The sequence below is a fragment of the Rattus rattus genome, chromosome 1, assembly GCF_011064425.1.
Source record: "Rattus rattus isolate New Zealand chromosome 1, Rrattus_CSIRO_v1, whole genome shotgun sequence".
Classification (NCBI taxonomy): domain Eukaryota; kingdom Metazoa; phylum Chordata; class Mammalia; order Rodentia; family Muridae; genus Rattus; species Rattus rattus.
Window position 1 is genome coordinate 132795771 of NC_046154.1, and position 20967 is coordinate 132816737.

A 20967-nucleotide genomic window follows, 5' to 3' on the forward strand; every position below is an offset into this window, starting at 1 on the left:
AGTCAGTCAGTCAGTCAGTCAGTCAGTCAGTCAGTCAGTCAGTCAGTCAGTCTCTCTTTGAGACAGGTTCTTATTTTGTAGCCCAGGCTGGCCTTGAACTCATAATCCTCTTTCCTCAGTCTCTCTGGTGCTGGGATTACATGTGTGCATTGCTGTACTCAGCCTTCATGAGTTTCTCAGTATGTATGTGCATGGTACTGCTGTTATTTTTTGGGAATACACATTGTCAATCAAAAATGACCAATTTTCTTACATAATTACACAGAGAAATAATTTTGAGGAGTAAATAGGTTTATTGAAAGAAAACTTGTAAATCTATCTACATACAAAAATTAGAGCATCAGCTACTTTGAGATCTCTTTTGCTGCAATTAAAGGTTTTTCAGTACACAGATGTGTCACAGTCGGGAAAAGCTTGCCTCTTTGTCTTCTTTTGTCTACAGAAATAAACTGAGGGCCTCGTGCACGCAATGCACGCGCTATTGCTGAGCGAGACCCCGAGCCTAGGAGGAAACCTTCAGCCATCAGAGGCTTTGGTTGGTGGTGAGAATGGAGTTAAGAGAAAACCAGTCAGATCATATCTGCACTAAAATGTGCATCCTTTCAGAGTGCCCTGTGTCCCACACTAACACGCACTCAGGAAGCAGGCACACATGGGGCTGGGACATAAACTGAGGTAATGCATGTTACTATGATACGGTTCCTCCCATCTCAGTGATATCATGGGAGCCCAATGCCTACCCATTTGTTCTCTATATTTCAATAAAGAATGGACCGACCGGATACTATTAGGAAGTCTGCAGGTCATCTGAAAGCCATCGTACTGCTGCTCTCGTAGAGCTGCAGAGGATACTTGAAAAGCCCGCAGTGACTTATCTGTAAGATTTTAGTGACTTCAGTGGCATCAAAAATCTTTTATAAACAGACGTTGGCTAATAGAAAACTAACAACTTTTGATATTTTGATGAGCAAAGGAGGGAAATGTGCTAAAACGGGAACATCATTATTACTATTACACACAATACTGAGTTGAGTTGGTGAGGCAAGAAGAGATATATGTGAGAAAGGGTTACAATGTTCCCTGCACTCTTGACAACCCGTCAGTAACTAATGTCATCTGCTTTTTTGTCATGTCCACCTTATGGTCTCTGATAATGATGGATCAGAACAGGAAGAGCCATGAACACTCATACACAATGACCCCTCTGCCCTCTTTAATGACAATGATACACGAGGACCGTATGGAGTGCATTAGCAGTCAGTATGGCAGTTGCTGCGGGAAAGCTGTAAATTTGCACGAAATGTCAAAGTTTCAATCCTTAAAAGGAGACAGGCTGGTGAACACAGATATTTTAACCTTCTAAGTAAAACGTCCATGTCGAAAGGAAGAATGCCAAGGTGTCACAGTACATGTCTTTCCCAGTCCATTTGGTCTTCAAAAGTGTGTGAAGTTACACAAAACTTGTTGCCTCTTCCCAAAGGGCACAATACTGCCGTGTACTGGTGCCCAAGTTTGGTGCGTGGAACGTGTTCTTCCCGGTGCTGCTATTGGAACGTGAATGGTCTGCATTCAGTGTTTACCACAGACCCAGCGGAGCTCATGGTCTGCCTGCAGGTCAGTGAGCTCTTCCACAGTTCTCCAGCTACACTGGCAGGCATATGCCCGTGCTCCCTTCTTCTCGATCAACTTTGTTTTGAGTTTGTGGAATTCTGGCATGTTGTTTCTGTAGTGAAACAGACAAGTTTAAGTGTAATGTCCATGTTTAGCGTTTAATAATGCAAAAGAAAAATAAAACATTCTGTTTAGTTCCCTGCAGCCTCTTCAACTAAAACTCAAGAACCTTGGTCTGCTTATACCAGCAGCAGGGGACTCCTTAGGTGTCTGTTTCTGACAGTGTTTCCCTGACTTTCTAATGGCAATCTTCTAGGAGAGAGTGTTCTGAGAACTGCTGATGTCACTAGTCGGAGATGACAGGCATGAGAACAGATGGGAGGTGAGGAGGCCCCCTCCTACCTCAGACCTGCCTGTGCCACAAAGGCCTACACAAGGGCGGGAAGGCGGGACTTCTAATGCACTGGCTGCAGCACTCTTGACTGGGGAAGCGAGTCTCGCTTCTCTAAGCAGAACTCAGACTCTCTTTCCTTTGTATAAGTGATCTGATGATTTATTCTATCAGCAACAAAGCACCCATCCTAAAGTGTAAATGAGGTAACAAACAACTGAAGGAACAAGAAAGGATCTTAAAATAGAACCACTGGGTTTGCTTGCGTTATATGAATACAGAAATTACTGTGAGATTAGTTACTAAGAGAAAATCAACTATAATCTTTATAACTCACACAATGAGTTTATGAACATATCTTTGGAAAATAAAACTGGATAAGCTAAAAGTAAACTGTTGGAAAAAACCAAACCCAAGAGAAATGGTGAAATGCTGTGAATGCTAAACAGGTGTGGTGGCCAAGATCCACTGCTTGTCCCTTGAGAAGGCAGTTTCCAAAGTGCCCCCTGGTGGTCAATGTGTATAACATTCACTACTGCAGTGTGCAAATTCAGGCACTATTCAGATGGTGAGAGCCTGCAAAACCCTGGAGTTTCTGGGCAACTGTCCGAGTTCTGGAAAGTGGCGCCCTGGCCAGTGATGACCTAGCAAGGGTTCTGGAGAACTAGGGAAAGAACACAATAATCTGGTTTTATTAGAATAAAATACAAGCCCAGAAAAACGAAGTTAATGAAAGGAGGCAATACTCCCTTTATTCAATCTGCTAAATTCAATATTTTGCTAAATTAGCATTTGCTATTTGACTGATTAGAGATTCTAGAAATAAAAATCATAGATACTGGATGAATCAGTAGTATTTTTCAAGTAATTTTTTTAAGGAACACTTATCTTAAAAGCTTAGAAAATAAATTATGCTATTATTTCCCTTTAAGGAGAACATATGATTTAATAGACAAATACAAGAATTTCATTAAGCTATAGTGGCAGGGTGGTTGGTAAATCTGGCTTATGTTTCCTTTACAAAGAGCTAGAGTCTGTGAAAGCTACCTCATGCTTATTCCTGACTTGTAAAAGAACAGTGAAGCAACTGTACAGCATCTACAGGACAAGCACACACCTGACGCCACAAAGCACAGATGCTTGCTATGCTCGGTGAACACGTGATGGCCTGCGAAACCTTCTATTCCCTCACTGCCCTGCCGTCCCTTGTGGACTCAGTCCCTGGGTTCCTTGTGCTTCATCTATTCTCGACTACTCTTACTTTCAGTGATGGGACCAATAGATGTTGCATCTTCACTGTCCTAGTGAGCGCTCAGGACCCTACCAAGTGTCGTAGCCCCCTCTCTGGCACAGAGGAGGTGGCAATGTTCAGGGTAGAGAAGTGACAGACTCATTTCCCCAGTGAAGAGTGAGCTGCATCAGAAGCCCACAGGTGAGTATCTGAGGTAGGAGTGAGTCTCCTTGCCTCACTCTGTTCTCATGCCTGTCATCTCCAACTAGTGATATCAGCAGGTCTTCAGAACAGTCACTTTCAGAAGACTGTCATTAAGAAGCCTCTCTTCCTACATAAACCCCTTCCCATCAGCATTCTGGACCCTTCTGCACAAACAACCCTGACACAGCCTCCTTCCCTTTACCACGTAAGCCCAAAACATTGTAAAACAGCTGCTAACTGCGCTGGCTCCTTCCACACTGCCCTCTTGGGTAAGAACATCCGATCTCATGCCTTCAACTGTGAGTCCTCCTGGAGCTTCAGAGAGTTTCAATAGTACCTGGAACCCATTGTCTAGCTTCTTGCTTTCACACAGTCCATTTGTGAACCAAGAGGCCTAATAAGAAAGACATCCTAAGACTAAGACATCCTAAGGTTTTTTGAGACTGTTTCTCTGTGTTAGTCCTGGAAATCCTGGAAATCGCTCTGTAGACCAGGCTAGCCTTGAACTCAAGAGATCCACCTGCCTCTACCTCCTTGAGTGCTGGGATTAACAGTGCACCACCACTGCCCAGGTTTTCTTGGGCCCTTTTTACTTTTCTATACTACTTCAGCTCTTGTCATCTCTTGCTCTTGTTCAAACTACTCCTGACTCCACTCCACCGTCTGACTTCCCCTCTCTCTGTGTCTGTAAAAATACCCCTGAAGTGCTAGTGACGAGACTCTGTTCACAGAACACTTGGCTAGCATGCATGAGTCTGAGTAAACTCTACCTCAGAATAACCAGGCCTTTCTGGGCGCTGGAGGTGAAGTATATCCATCTTCTCTCTCCTCTAGCTCCACTATCGTTCAGTGTGATGTTCTCTATGCTGCCTCCCTCGCAGAACTGTACTTCTCAGAGCAGGAACTGGATGCTCTTCACCTTCTGAGCCCAGTTTCTAAGAGTGGCCAGTGAGGTGCTGATGACTGTCGACTGGCTAAAGGTGTGCTAAGGACTTACAGGAGGCGATGCATCGGTAACTTGCATCTTGGTGGAGGTAACCGTATTCTTTAGTTGGTATTCTCTTGTCTTTTAAGCATATTCTTTTGTATCTCAAGGGTTCAACTTGTATTTTTCATTGATTTATGTAATAACCACTAATTTAGTTTTAACAGTGTAATAATTCTAGTAATCACTATTTTTGGTAAACTATATTCTAAAACGAGACTAACATACATCTACAGTAAACGAACTAATGTCTCTTTTTTCTTATAACAAGGTCTGGCCTTGAACTCACTGTCCTGCTTCAGTTTCCAGAGTGTACCACCATATCTGCAATTCTGGAAGATTGAGACACTGTGTTTCTAATGTCCCACGTCAATCACTTACAAACTGTGCTCGCAACTGTCCAACCCCCTGCCCCGCTTGCTAATGTTTTGATGTTACACACATCTCAATTCATGTCCATGTTGGTGACTTATGAGACTTGCTTAGCCATTTTGTTAGATTAACCAGGAGAGAGTGAATAGTAAAACACAAACCAAAACAACACCCCCAAAACCCAACCCAACCCAACCCAAAACAACAACAACAACAAACCCCAAAGGAGTCTGAAATTTAAAGTTAATTTTCCATCTGTGAGAGCAAAAAACAGTTGAAGCTGAGAGTAGGTGGCTGGACCTTTTTTGGGGTCAGGACTGTGAAACTTGTGCAATTGTGTTTTTCTGTGTGTATGTATATTTTGTATTGTATACACACGAGTGCACAAGTGAGTTTCAAACAGAGTGATGAACGAAGAAAGCAAGATGTTTGATGAATCACACTTGGAAGGACAGGCAGGGTGTGGGAAGAGAAATGGGGTCAGATGTGTCAGGAAAAGAACGAGGTACCAAAGACTGTGATGCTGCTAAAGTGGAGGTGAAGCCCTCCCTTTGTGGGAAGACAAGGTTGAAGAGAAGCTGGGTAATGGAGGGACGGTCTTGACTACGACGTCTGTATGCAAAAGTCTGGGCAGGATGATACCATCCTCAGAGCTCTGCTGTGAGAATGAGCACACAAAGAATGGTCTGAACAAGGAGGTTGTGGGCACAAAAATCAGTGGGCTCCTTCTGCATTCTCATTCTGAAACACATCCGTATGTAGGCTGACAGCAAACAGACTGAGGAGATGAGGGGGGTGAGAGTCAGAGACCCCATGACTAGACAAGTAGACCAAACAAGACACGCAAACATCCAAGGAATGAAAGGCCCTTGGTACATTTTCCACAGGGTAAAACTCAGAAACATACCTGAAGAACAGGTAATCACATGACTTGTCCCACATATAGTCATTGTAGCTCACTATCCGGAAGTCACAGGCTACACAACGCAGTCGGTCACATGCTCTGCTTAGAGAGAAAGAACTGTGCATTAGAGATGATTGCTGTTTACATATGAAAATATAGCAACATGCTCCAGATAATTGAATAAGCAACAGAAAGATACAGATTAATCAACTGTAATTGTTTGTTCCCAAGGACTGTTTATATGTTCAAGCTTTCTGGTTAGATGTGGTAGTACACTCCTTTAATCCCAGCACTTGGAAAATATCTTAGCACTGTGATTTCAAAGCCAGCCTGATCTTTATAGTGAGTTCTGAGCCAGCCAGGGCTACACAGTAAGATTCTGTCTCAAAAGAAGCAAAACTAAAAAAACATCAAAAAAGCTTTCCGGTTAATTTTCATATCTATCTTATAAAGGGCTTGCATAATACCTGCATATATACACATAAAAATAAATAATTTATGGACATAACATGAGGAGAGGATTGGCAGATCAAGAATGTGAAATGCTACACTGAAATCAAGCTCTCTTCCACAAACTGCTTCAATGTGGGACCATTGCTTGCTGTTTCCAGAATAACTGGCATCAGTGCTTTCATTTGCCCATTACGAAAGAGCTGCTGAGACCCTATGGCTCGAGAGTCCTTAGGTTCTAGGGACACATTAACCAAACAGTATTCACCGTAAATAAGTTGTTAGTACGTTAGAAGATGGAAGGGGCTTTGAATGGAATATGAGATTAGTGTAAGGAGATTAGGAGTCCCGGTGGTGACGGGTTGGAATTCCGACCAGGGCAGCAGGGACTAGTCTGATTGAGCAGTTCCTTCAGGAACGACTATGGGTTATCTGAGGGAGGAGAAGACCATGTTTGTACAGTGATGGCAGAGATGCAATGAAGAGCAAGATTGTGGCTGTGCTGGAGAGTGAGGACCCAGGGCCTCTCAGGAGATGGAGCGACAAGCAGGCCTCCTGCCGGTATTGTGAAGCACAGGTGTGTGTGACGTGGTGACTGTAGAAAGCGATACTATATGCAAGGTTAAAAGAAGTATGCGCTGTTGCTGCAGCGACAGAAACAGACCTCCATTATTTGAAATATTTAATAGCTTCAACAGCTACATTTAATAAACACAAAAAGTCGATGAGTTGTTGAGACACACACACAGGGAGGAGAGATGGGGGTGGGGAGAATACAGACAAGAGAATGCAGAGTCAGCTGCTTTAGCCTGCACGGAGTACTTACAAGGACAACAAAGTGAATACACTAGACACTCTCCATGGCCTAGGGAGGCAGTACAGACACTGAACACAAAGTGCTTTAGTCAAGCAATTCCTCTCAGACTCAATCTCTCTTTATACAGTTTCCAATTTTGCTTTTGCTCTTTTTGATAGTGTTGTTTCAATATATTTTACTAATATACTTTTTCCAGTAATATTTCTGCAACAAATAAAATAAAACAAGCCCATTAGTAAATTTTTCCCTTTCAAAATTCAAATATAGGCTAGGCAAAGTGGTACATGCTTCTAATCCCAGTACTTTCAATATGGAGGCAGAAGGGTCATCATTGGCTACATAGTGAGTTCAAGGCCAGCCTGGACTACATAAGGCCATCTCAAACTTTAGACATCTAACTTCAAAACTGGAATAATATTGGGAAACTTTTGGTCTGAAGGTTTCCTTGAGAGTGAATGCTTAATAGTTCTAAAAGTACCAACCACAGTAATAACTAAACATTCACGATGTTTCATAAGCATCTTCTTTTAAACTGTCAGTGACTGCTGAAGTTGTCAGTTCCTGGGGATGTCACACAGTTGCATTCATAACACTTCAATCAGGTTGGGAATGTAAGTCAGGAAATACACATGATGGCTCCCAAGGCACCCATAACTTGTGCTCTTATACAGATGTAGTTTATTACATGCTCACAACAGAGTGAGAACTTTAATACCTTAATACATATGTGCAATTTGGCTGAATTATTGCTATTATGGGAACCATAATTTAGATTTCATGATATTTTGTGTGTAAAATCTCAACCATTATGCTAGATGTAGTTTTAAATTTAATTTAAAATTTAGTATTTATCAAATCTATTCGGACTACTATATTTTCTTACAAACACTGTCCTATGAGAAAACTAAAACCAACGTGCAGCTAAGAAATCACTCTGCTGCTACTCTGTTAGGTCCTAACTAATGCTGGCAATGGGATAATCCAGCCTTGCAAGTAATCCACAAACATGTTAACAGTGAACTCGACTGATGTGAAAAGGCTGCCTTAATTTGACCTACCGCACTTGTTAATGACACCATGTTCCTACTACTATTCCATCTCCTTTCCACCAACTGGGCAAAAGACTTCAATCTTTACACTCTAAACAGTTCTTGTCACCCCTACAGTGGAGCTTAATCCAGGAGCCAAACACAGAGGACAACTGAGCACAGTGCAGCTGACTTCCTCTAGGCTCGGAACATAAAAATCAGCATGAGGCCCTTTGAATATTCTTCTCAAGACCATTGCATTTATATACTTGACCAGCCCCTTAGTTAAAACTGCGTGTAACATATCTAATCTATCAAACATCACAATACAAAGCAAGAGTCCTGGTGCTAGCCTTGTGACTGGGTGGCTCACTGTCCCTGCCCAGCATCCAATACACACTGCTAATCTAGGGAAGGGTGACAACATTTAAACTTGAAACGTTGTGATTAGTAAATGTGTTAGTCACATCTGAGCTATTGTAAGTCAAATATGTGTTAGCATAAATTAATATCATGATTCCAATGAGGAATAAACTAAGTTTCCCCTATAAAATATGGAGGGACTTACTAAGGAGGATGCTTCTATATTTATCCAATTGATAAGCAGAACTGACCATTTTATGGTGGGAATGCCCCAAATACTACTTCATATAACCAGACTCTGTAGTTCTTAGTTAAATCCCATCACATCTACATAGTAGGTTAGACAGTCTTGATACTTGGACAGTTTCAAAACAATAGTGGCTGGCTAGGTATGGTGTCACATGCCTGTAATCTCAGGACTTGAGAGGCAGGGGCAGGAGCATCAGGAGTTCAAAGTCACCTTTCGCTAGAGAGTGAGTTGAGGATAGCCTGGGCCACATGAGACCTCACATCAGAACAAAAACCACAGCAGCAGCTACAGCAGTGAGAGAAGGGTAAGTCTTCTTTTTCACAGGATGGAAGCTGGCACACAGGAAAGCATTATGGGTTAGGAAATCAAGTTACAATTTGAACCCTGGACATATCACCTGGGAGGTTTGTTTGCTTGTTTGTTTTGGCCTGGGGCTAGCTAAGTGGAGGAACAGGATTTTGCTATGTAGCTATGGCTGGCCTGGTCTTACTATGTAGTTCAGGGTACCCTCAAACTTGTGGCAAGCCTCCTGCTTCACACTCTCAAGTGCTGGGGTTATAGGCATGAGCTAATAGGCCAGGATATCTAGAAGTAATTCTTTTTATTCATCCATTTATTTATCTGTCTATCTACTGAGTATGTATGTAGATGTCAGAGAAGCTCCAGGAACTGGCTCCTCCTTTGACCATGTGGGCCCTGGGGAGCCAACGTAGGTCATGAGGCTCGGCTGCAATGCACGATCACCCCTTTAGCCACGTTGCAGGCTTTCTGGAAGTTGGTATTAACTTTCTCATGTACCAAGGATATTTACTCTTCAACTTCTTTCAATTCTATATTCTATATAAAATTTGACATCCTTTCCTTAGAGCCATTGACACCAGGTGATGGCCCCCTCTCTTCCCCTAGACTGTGGTACCTACAGCTCCAGTGCCTCTCCTGGCACCCCTTCTACATCAATCCCCAAATTTCAAGCCATCCTGCAGCCCAACTGACTTTCTTTTTCTTGTGCTGCTGTGAAAGTTTTCATGATAGCCACAAAAAGGATGTCTGGCTGTTATAGGCAAGGATACTGAGCCAAGCTTTAGAAGAACTGTCCTTAAGGGTTGGTGTGGGGCATAGGAATGCTGTCATCAAGCTCCTCCCTCTCACGCTCTGCTGTAATCATTTACTGTTTTACCTGCTTCCTTACTGGGCACTTTGTGTTAATCAACTAGCACTTGCTCTGGATGGGTATTCAAAGCATTTAAAAGACAAGCAAACAACAAAGAAGACATTAGAATGGAATGAGGAAGTGAATCTGTAATGTGTGAGTAAAGCACACAGACAAAGGGGCATGCACTGGGGAGGAGGGCCACTGCACAGGGACCAAGGCTAAGGTACTCAGAGGCAGGAAAATGTACATGTTCCTGTGTAGACAGCACCTGCCTCAGGGGAAGGAGCGAGAGGAAAGGGGAAGACCAAGCTCTTCAGCAAGGCAGTAGTAAGTTCAGAGTTGAAGTGGGGTGACTCTGCTGGATGTGTGTGAGGTTCAGAGAGGCTGGAAGTGGATAGTAGAAATTGCTGCTGTAGTTCCTGGTAACTTGACAGAAGTTACCTTAGAGGAGTCAAAGCTCTGAAAATGACTGAGTCCAACAGGACTCATCCAGGTCATTGAGGACAGACAGCAAGACTATAGCTGTCTCTCAGATCAGTTTTTATCTTCAATTCTTTGCTGAGTTAGGCCCCAGGACATGGGGTTCCATGTTCTTACATTCAGAAGGCTCCCAATTTCACTTTTGCATCCCTGGTGTCCTAGAATCCAAGCGGGTACCACCAACCCCCATCAGTGTCATTTTTGGCCCACTCCTATTATTTCATATAACAACTCTCCAGAGGTGTGCTCAGTATTCAGTAACTTAATGTAGTCCTTTCTTCTTAGAAAGGAGCACAGACCAAACAGTATTTAGGAACTGGGGGAGAGATGGGAAAAACATAGTTAAATGGGCCTCTGCCAAAATAGAACCAAGAGCAGCAGGGTAGTGCAAACACTTGCTTATACTTTTCTCCTATCTATGAAAATGATAATGGAATGTACTAGAAGTGATATGGTATGAATAGACTATTACAGAATCAACAATGTAAATAAAAAAATTAAAAAACAAGAAGTGATAATGGGTTTGCAGTGAGGGTATCTTGACTCTTAAGACTCCCTAAAAAGAACTGAACAAGAGAACAGAGTCTTGAAGGGCGTGGGAAGAGACGAGAAGTGACAGGTTTCCATTTTAGAAACAAATAAAGTCAAGTGCCTGTGCTGAAGAACTCTGGTTAATGAGGACCTTCAGTTTCTCATATTTTCTGGCCAAATCAGTGAGGCAAAGGCATTGCATCCGACATACAGCGGCATTTACCTATGTAAGCCATTCTTTCCCCAACTTGGAAGAAAGCACACTGTGCTGGTGCTCTCTAAGCACCTGGGAGGGCTCAAGTGATCCAGGCCCTCCAGTGGGGCTCAGGACAGGGCATCAAATACAATGAACAGTACAGAGCCAACATTACAGCTTTTCCCCATCTAAATACACGTCTTGCTGTGTGGCTCACTGGCCGGGTCTTGAATTTGTAGCCATCACCCAGCCCCAGCCTCCCATGTGCTAGGATTACAGGCATCTGCCACCTGCACAGCTCAGCCTTTAACAGTTCCTCCCGAGAACATTAAATGAGTCAACAAAGCACCTGTAGACTGGCTAATACAACACAGCTCCCCGCTCCCATCATAAAGCAGCCTGACGTCAAGGCATCCCAGTGAGAGAGTCACTCCATTTCCCACATCCTACCTCTGTGAAGTATTTGTTCCAATCCCACATGGAATGGCGCTTCCACTGAGATACACTGGACTGCAACTAGACATGGTCAGCAGATGGAGAAAAATAAAATTACAACAACAACAAAAAAGAAACATGAGAAGTTAGTTTGGTCTCTATGAGTCTATGTTCTTGTGATCATATTATATGCTTTCCTAGCAAGCCAACTACTTCAAGGAGGAGATATTTATTACAGGATCACTCTCTATAGGATATAACCTGCATCACAAACACTCAAGGAGTTAAAATGAGTCACAGAAAAATGTGTGCCAATAATGTAAGGAATAAAGTAAATATTAAAGCATATAACAGAACATCAATTTTGAGAAACCATTCACACTTTTTTAAACAGAGCAGAAAATTATTTACAACAGCAATAATCTCCTGTTTAATTTCCTTTACACTAAAAGAGTCATAGATCCTAAATATACTGCAGATATTGCTAGTGGTCTCCTGTCTGAAGGCCGACCAGGGCTTTGTTCTTCAATGTCACTGCTGTTGGAATGGTAATGGAATCTACTAGGCTATCCTCAAGGAATTTGCCCACTCTGTGTACAATTCCCCAAGCAATCTCAGCTTACCTTTTACTGAGGCCTTGAATGGGAGCTCTGACAGATGTGTTACTTGAAGATTTAGATTTAAATTTTTGCTAAACAAAGAAACAAACAAAAACAATAAAAGAACAAAGGCTAGAGAACTGCAACTCTGTCTTATAATAGCAACATTTAAAAATGACATAAACAACACATTTGGTGATATCCTTTTTAGAAACCCAAAACAGTGATCAAAACCTTTTGAAGGCAGGAAGGAGGAGAGATCTCTGAGGAATTCGAAAATTACAGTGTTTTCAGCCTAAGAAATTGATCTACTGCTGTTATGTGTGCTGTGATTAGAGTTATTTTATACTTCTTCAGTTAATACCCGGATTCAGTGATTTAATGTGAACGGCCTGCTATTTAAAACCGCATTCTGGAGAAATTTAAGCTCATTTTTAAAGGCCATGAATGGTACTCATCTAAACTAAAAATAAACTCCTGTGTAACTTCAGGATTATTGATTTTGATCAAATGTAATGTCTCAAGCAATCTATGACCATGGAGGATGGAGCCACGGAGTCAGAAGCACACAGTAGTTCCTGTATGTTCTAATAACATCGCCACCATTAGTAGGCAGTTATTACGTGTTAACTGGCGTAAGGTATCAAACGTCATAGACCAGCCACACCTAGGAGCACCGCCAGCAGAAGGAAGCGAGACAGGGAAAGGGCATTTAGAACTGTGCGCAGACGCACCTTCACCATACCTCGTGGTGAGGGAGTTTAAGAGGCAAGCATATTTCATTATCATTTCTCTTAATTCTTATTCGATGTTAAACAGGAAAGTATTTGCTGCATGGGTAGAGACTTCAGAAGGGCACATGAGAACCTTTCATCTGAGAGGCTTGCCTTTTATACTATACACAAGCGCAGTGCTCAGTCACTCCAGGCTGGGCTGTAACATTGGCTGGGATTCCTGGGGTTAGGAAGTTGGAGTGAGGAGCAGTTCTTCCAGGATACCCAGATGCCGCTCCAGACAAGGTGGGCCTGGCTGTTACTCAGATCATTGCTTTCTTATCTGATAAATATTTTATATAAACCCACTCTCTCCCTCCTCCAGCTGCAAAATCAGATACAGCAGTGGGGGAAAAACGCAAACTAAATTCACATTTACTCAGGACTTCAAACCCTCAGAAATAAGTTTGTTAAGACAAAGATATAGTTTATTGGTACAAATTAAAATATGCATTTTACTGTACTTAAGACATTTAGGCCTAAGTGTGGATGAAAAGGATAGAGGTTATATTTGTGAGGGAAGGCAGTGTAGTATGATCTGCAGAGGTCTTAAATTTTATTTTCAATTTTTATTTATTTAAAAAGTCCAACTGAACACAATGGCGTATTCCTATAATTCTCCCACCCAGAAGGCTGATACAAGAGGGTCACTAATTCAAATTCAAGAGCATCTTGAGCTAAATAGTGAGACAACGTGGCTCAGAGTCACAAAGAAGTCACTACAAAGAAGTCACTTGAAGTAGCTGTACAAGCCAGGGAAGGAGAAAAGGGCCATCGGGGTGGGCTATGTCTTAATGGGGGGGAGGGGAGGATAGTACAGCATAAGTGAGTGCTGGAGGTGGAAACGGGCTTGGCAGTGGGATGAGGAGATGGGGAGATCGAGGAAGGAAGGGCTAACCAAAAAGTCTATGAGAAGCCATGGACACCTACTACTTTGGATGCCAATTAATTAGTTACTTTAAAAAGTCCAGAGGAAAGTGATAGCAAAGTATTAACCCCTGTTTATGGGTGAGTATGATGACTGCCCCCCGACTGCAGTGTATAGGTGGCTTTTTGAACTTTTTATAAAGCTAAAATCAACATTTAAAACATTAAAATATTTACGATTTAGTCAAGTCCACTAGTTTGTGGAATCACATTAATATCATTGTATTCCAGATGTCAAAAACCATCCCTGTGCTGAAAGCTGACCGTTGTGGGCCTTTAGAGAGGTGTTTCGTAGACACTGTCAAGAGATCCAAGTGACCAATGTGATCTGTGAGCTGACTTCTCTAATAACAGATTTCCTAAATTCTTACTCTCACTGAGGAGTTAACAGAATCACACAGAGTTTCTAATATTTTATCCCTCCACAATTTTTAAAAGTGGAATCATTTTGTTTTTACCTGTACTTCTCAGAATTCAAAGGATCATACCCAGATGGCTACTGTTCCTTAACTTTTAAGACTAGTCTAAGTATCTTAAAGAACGAAGCACCTTACATTTATGTGACTTACAAAAGATTTTTTGTCAAAGTTAGGCTCCTCAAATATTTCATTAATAAGACTGTCGAGATCATCTTCCTTTTTAAATGTTTCTGTTGATCTGAAAGAAAACATGCACGCACAACAATGAATGCCCACCTGGACCTTAAGAACAGACGTACCCACTGTACAGCACAAGCATGTTTTTCAGGTGTGGACCTGTGTCACAAGCTGCAGGGCTTTGGGGCTGACTTGACTGGACGACTGGGGAATGAGGAAATGAGAGGCACACACAGAGAGGTTGGGATCACATGGATTATGTACTCTGCTGGGGACACAAAACCAGTGTGGGAACTTGGTGTGAATTACAGACAATGTGAGGGGGAGGAGAAGCTGCTGTTGATGGTTCTTGTATGTGTGGGCTCTAACTAAAGATGAACGGCTTGTAAACAAGCCTTGCCATGCCATGGGTCTGAGGCTCTGTGACACGGAAGACCTTGTGCCAATACTATGCTTTCAGACTTCAACCATACTCACAGAAATAAGCTGTTTGTTGAGACAGATATAGTATATTGGTACACAATCACATATGTACCTTACTATCATGCAGTTAAGATATTTAGGCCAATGTACTAAAGAAAAAACTGGGAATGTACTTTTCTAAATTATGTCAAGCACTTACATAGACAATATAAAATATATAGGTTATAAATAAATTCTAATACCATAAAGGTTGAAGTCAAACCACCTGTTTTGTTTCTATCCAAGCCAAAGCTCATGTCAGTGAATGACCCCCAATACATGTCATAATATTTCAACTACTCCAAGCTCTTCAGGGGAAGCCTCTGGGTCTACTGCCACCTGGACCATTTATTTAAAAGAACACTGAGCTGGGGACATAGCACATTGGTAGAGTATTTGTTTAGTGTGGACAAAGTCCTGAGTTCTAATGTCCAGCTAGCACCACCCAGTCTCCTGCCCCAAAAGGAAAAAAAAAATTAGTGTGAGGCAAACACTGTCCTAAGGCTTCCATTACTTCCATTTTTAGGTGAAGAGTGAGCACTGAGTGACCCAGAAGCTTGTACAAGGCCACACAGATAAAGGGCAGTTCACACACTTCCATGGTATAACTGTTCTTACAGTTTTTATGCTGTGGACACTGTTACTCAACTTCAGGAGTTCGCTGGACCTCTTTATGGTTTGTTTTAGAAGACTTTCTTTTTTTTGGTTCAAATTCTTTAGAAGTGTATTTACTTTGAAATCCTAACATCAGGAGTGTGTCCCTTGTACCGAATGGTTGATACAATTACCTCCAGGCTTTGCCCCTTTGGCTGCCCCTTCTCACACTTAACCCTTCATGTCTTTCACTGTCTACACTGGCATTTTTCTTTGCTTTAGAACTATGCTAAAGACTTCCTTCTAAACAAACAAACACCACCACCATTCCCATCACTATAAAATTGTTCCTTGAAGCTGCCACTCTTTCTTACTCACAACTGGGGTAGCCTATATCCGTCATTTGATTTAGTATCAGTAATGCCCACAGTTTCTTCAGTCTTACAACTACTGACATTTGGGGTCAGACACAAAGTCCTTTCTTTGTGTTGAGAGGAGGCACTAATGGACTTTCTAGACTATTTTACAGGGTTCCTATCTACCTGCTGGATGCCTATAGTATACTTTTTTCTAGCTGTGATAACCAAAAGAATTTCTCTTGTCATTGCAAAATCATCACTAGTCTAGAAATACTGACCTAGTTGAAGAGATTTAATTTCTCTGAACTTTAATACTTTACCTATTAAAACAGTATCTTACAAACTGCTTTTAGGCGTTATGTTCTATCTCCGGGTTCATGTCTACATCTGTCAACTACAGGGCGTTCTTACCTCAAATTATTACTTTCAGGTTTATGAGTTCCCACCTTGGTGGCCTAGCACTCAGAGACCAGTCTGCCTCTGCCTCTGCCTCTGCCTCCGGGATTAACAGTGTGGCCCACTGGGACCTGACTACAGAGATACCCTCATGAGATGCCTGCCTTGGTTTTGATGACAGATTGTGTAGGCTCTTTTCTCATATAATTCAAGAAAGTTCAAGAGGCAGATGACTTTTTTTGTTTATTTTGGACAGGGTTTCTTTTCACTGTTGGCTGTCCTGGAAATCACCTGTGGACCAGGTTTGCCTCGAGACAGAGGAATTCCTAAGATGATGATGATCATTCAGTTTTGAAACCTGGTCTTGGGCTGGAGAGATGGCTCAGCTCTGTTCTTCCAGAGGTCCTGAGTTCAAATCCCACATGGTGGCTCACAACTATCTGTAAGGAGATCTGATGCCCATTCTGGTGTGTCTGAAGACGGTGACAGAGTACTTGTACAATAAATACATAAATCTTAAAAAAACAAAACAAACAAACCTGGTCCTGCTCAGTCGAGCCTCAAACTCATTTTTAGACGAATGTTACCAGGCCCTCCTTGATTTGGTGAATGAAGAGAAAACACGATTCACCTCATTGGGTTAGTGGCCATGTTGGGGACTTAGCAAAGACTCAGTGAACTAATTTGCTGTTATTACAGCTATCGTCTAGGAGATGGTATTATCTTTAAGTAGTCTCCTCTTTATCATCCTGGACTGCTTTAGTACTATTGCAGTATTTACTGGTCTTTAAAAGAACACAAAGCCATTCACACATTTTCTTTTTTATCATTTTGAACACGTCAACCAATTGCATACTTTTACCATTTATATTACAGCTATTTCTGATATCCAGATGTAGTATGGCCACTTACTGTATTATTTGTAAAGCTATCATTTTAAGAGTCGAGTTCAGTATTTTCATTCGTCAAAGATAAAAAGTTAAGCCATGCAATCAGCAGGTAGTCTGTTACTAAACTCATAAATGGTTCCCTTTAGCTCAGGGCAAACCTTTAGTGAAGTTACTCCATGCCAGAAAGGAGCTGGATTTTACCCTTGGCTGAGGGTTATTTGTTGTGGCTTTTCACACAGCTTCTAACCACTGTGCCTGATAAAAAGTTTTAACACAAACGATAATGGTTCTGATTCACTTTAAGCATTATGATGTGTTAAGGTGGGTGGAGGGTGAGGAGCATGTGGATGGGTTCCAGCAGTACAGAAACAGGCAGGAAGGAACACATGGGTGGGGAGGAGCCACACCAATGGCCATCCCTTCAGTGTAGAGTTGCCTGCTCCAAGACAAAAGCTTCTTTACGCTGGTTCCAAGACGAAAAGGCCTGACAAATTCTCTCCACCCATAAGAGAACAAAACTAAACCAAAACAAAAAGCAAACACTGCAAAGTAATAACATATATGAATGGAAGAATATTTTCATAAACATTCAGCCAAATGGGGTTGGGCAATTGAAAGCTTCACTTTAGTGGCCTATTTTTAATTTTAATTTTTGTTTTATTTTGAGATAGGATTTCTCTGTGTAGTCCTGGCTGTCCTGGAACTTACTCTGTAGATCAGGCTGGCTTTGAATTCAGAGATCTGCCTGCCTCTGCCTCCTGAGTTTAAAGGCGTGCAGCCCCCCACGTCCTGCTACGTCCTGTCTACTTTTATAAACGCGTTGGAACTGTTTTCAACTCTTTCAGAATCTTTTCAATGCTCCTCTTGTCGCCAGATTGAATTTTTATAAACAAATGTCATGGTAGGTTAACTTTGTCGAGTTACATGATATTGAGAAGCCACAAGCGGCGAGGTGCAAAGCTGACATTGTGATGCCACCAGGCTTGTCCAAATGCCCTAGGCAAACTTCCAAAAGATTCTAGCAGGAGTTATTACTGATCCTAAGTTCTCACTTTAAAGGATGATGCAACGATGCCTACTTTCTGTTGTTGAAATCCCCAAAGATTTAAGTGTCCTTAAATTTCGACCTGGATATAACAGGACATTCGCTGTGTCCCTTAACTTGGAGACATGGGGAATGGCAGGCAACTGCGCTATTTAATTCGGATATTTACCATGGATACTCTTAATAATTAAATCTACTCTCATCTAACTCCTCCAGCTTAGACTAATCAGACAATAAAACGGAATGTTTTTTCTAACAGCCGGCCTGAGGGTTGCCTGGTAACGGCGTGAGGCACGACCTTTTCAGTCAGGGCACCTCACGGATGAGAACGCTCTGGGTCTGGTCAGCGTGGCCCTTTCGTGTTTCAGGGGAGGGACACCCCGGATCCACCTCAGGTTAGGGCTGGCAGGTAGGATCTCAGCCCCTCAGGCTCGCCCAGGGGCGGGGTCTGAGCCGTGACCCAGGACAGCAGCCCAGGCCGCGGGAGCGCGCGGCGGCGGAGGCGGCTTTGGGCCCCGAGCAGGGATGTCCCAGAACCGCCCGCCCGCCCGCGTTAACCTGAGAGCGTCTTTCTCCTGGGCTCCGTTCCGGTCGCCGCTGTGCGTGCCGCCGCCGCCGCCGCCGCTTTTGGGCCGCTCACCCAGGTCCAGCCTCAAGGGGTCGAGTCTGCAGAACTTGGTCTCGACTTCATCCAGAAGCTCGTCCAGGTCCTTCGCCATTTTGGACAAACACGTCTTTCCCTCTGGAGCCAGGCTGGCGGGTGGTTTCCACGGCAACGTGAGAAACCGTCGCGCCCGCGAGCCGGTCCCCTGCCCCCATCCTCTGCGCGTGCGCAAACCGCCGGTCGACTCCGGGCGAGCGCAGCGGCGGTTCTGACCAGCCAGCACTCGCGGTGGCCGGGGTCCAGGGAGACCCGCAGAGGCTCCGCCACGGCTGGTTTCGGTGGCTGCGTCTCCCAGCGCTTCCCGTGGTGTCCACACAGCCTGTGGATGCCTCCTTCCCTTCACCTCTCCCGCTCTGCTCCAGCGCCTGACCACAAACAGCGTCTCTTTTCACGCTATCGCGACCCCTGGTTGCCTCAGCGCCTGTATGTTTCTTAAATTATCCGGGGAGGGTCGGGGAAAACTGCAGATCCAAAACTGTTCCTCTGGCAAAAGAATTCTCTTACCCGTAGTCGGCAGGATTCGAACCTGCGCGGGGAGACCCCAATGGATTTCTAGTCCATCGCCTTAACCACTCGGCCACGACTACTGGTGATGCTAATTTTGGCAGGGAGATTCTATGTAGGCTCTGCATTGAAAGCATACGCCGCACTAAAGCTGGCTTGGATTGGAGTAAAACACTAGCAGTGCCACTTAAGCGAATTTGAACTTTGTGGTTTGAATTCTTAGAACCATTCTGTTCAGCCTTTCGATTCTGTGACATAAAAGTATTGTGAGTCTTCAAAGCTAGAGTCAGAGGGATAGAGAGGAGAAAGGGGAGGGAGAGGAGAGAGAGAGGGAGCTGGTTTCTTTTTTGTTCATTGATAGAGGTATTTGTAATAAGGAGGCTGGAATTACGGGGCCGCTGGCCAGCCTCCCAGTTTCCCTGCACACTTTGAGTTTTTCTTTGACAAGCAGCTCCCTGGACAGTTTTCTCTCATTAGCAACTAAATTGTTATTCCTATCAATTTACGCACGATAAGACTGTCTCACCGGGCTATGAAGCACTACTTTGAAAAAGAATATAAACCACAGTGCAAAACCCAAAACAAAATAAAGCGAAACAAGCAAAATAACCCCCACAGTATTTCCAATTCCTATGCTTTGAACAGGCAGTCTTATATCTATACAGGGTATAAAGCCTTGAGGTCTCTCCCACCTCAGCCTCCATGGTGTCGGTTTGTAACACGGACCTAAATCACAACACCGCTTCATCAACATAGCCAGCTCACACTGCATTTCTAAAGTTGAATTAGCCAAGAAGTCGGCACTCTGAATTAAGCAGACATCAGAGTCAGGTGATTTATTAGTTTCACTTATTTAATTAGTTCAAAAGATTTTTAATTTTCCAGAGGCGCAACATGTAACGGTGTACTATATAAAAATGGTAGGTAATAGCTTACCAGAGGCCTTTGGAAGAAGACTTTTTTGTCGGCCTATTGTTGAGTGCGACCATGAAATGAAATTATCTAAACTTAGTTATAGTAAGACAAAGGTAATGTTTGGCACACTCTGGCTGTGTCTGCGTGGCCTTGTTGCTGTCGAGGCTGTTTACATCACACAGTTTGTAAGAACTGTGAGGTTTTTTTTTTCTTCTGGGGTTAGACCTGGCAATCTTTTGTCACAAGGCTTCCTGATTCAACCTGTGGCTGCGGCTTCCCGTTTCATCCGGTTGGAGCTGTAGACAGTTTTTCACTTGTCTGTTGTCCTCACTGCGCTTTGGTCTCCCCTTTTTTCTCTCTTCTTCCTCAGTCACATGAAGGAAATGTCTAATCTGTCATTAGATTACCTCGGACATCTCTTTTTAAAATTGAAGACAAGCCTTTCTAAATAAACATTTTTATTAGTTTTAATGGCTGTGTATGTATATGTACATGTGTGTGTCTGTGTGCTAGTATGTGCATTTGTGTTCAGGTGACTGGTGCTGGAGTTACAGGCAGTGTTGAGCTGTACCGTGTGGGGCTGGGAATAGGACTCTCGGGCTCTGGAAGAACAGCCTCTCCCTTGGATGTCTTCTCCATTTTATAATGCTTTAAAAAAAAAAAAAGTAAGATTGTACCTGGAACCTACTGCAGTACAAACGCAGGAGGAACCACTTGAACGGTTGCCCTCGGGTCTGCTGAGATGGGGCTCTCCCTGCTCTTCACAAGACCTAGGCAGCCCTCATCTCTTGCGGCTCACAACTGCCTGTAACTCCAGGTCCAGGAGAATCCAACTTTGTGTG

At 43.1% G+C, this 20967-nt stretch overlaps 1 protein-coding gene and 1 non-coding gene across 3 annotated transcripts; both read right to left on the reverse strand.

Annotated features, from left to right (window-relative positions):
* Nucleotides 1–273: 273 nt before the first annotated feature.
* C1H8orf37 (chromosome 1 C8orf37 homolog) lies at nt 274–18959 on the reverse strand. Of its 2 annotated transcripts, none has more exons than XM_032906049.1 (6): nt 18601–18959; nt 14270–14357; nt 12025–12092; nt 11417–11482; nt 5702–5797; nt 274–1723 (listed from the first exon to the last, which is right to left on the reverse strand). In XM_032906049.1, exons 1-6 carry the CDS (start codon nt 18759–18761, stop codon nt 1570–1572), a joined length of 633 nt encoding a protein of 210 aa, XP_032761940.1. In that variant the 5' UTR covers nt 18762–18959; the 3' UTR covers nt 274–1569. The 2 variants fall into 2 exon arrangements, with proteins under 2 accessions (XP_032761940.1, XP_032761933.1); XM_032906042.1 differs by having other exon boundaries at nt 5702–5800.
* A 252-nt stretch (nt 18960–19211) lies between these two features.
* On the reverse strand, nt 19212–19293 carry Trnas-aga. Its single transcript has one exon. It is a non-coding gene; the product is annotated as a tRNA-Ser (tRNA).
* Nucleotides 19294–20967: the final 1674 nt, after the last annotated feature.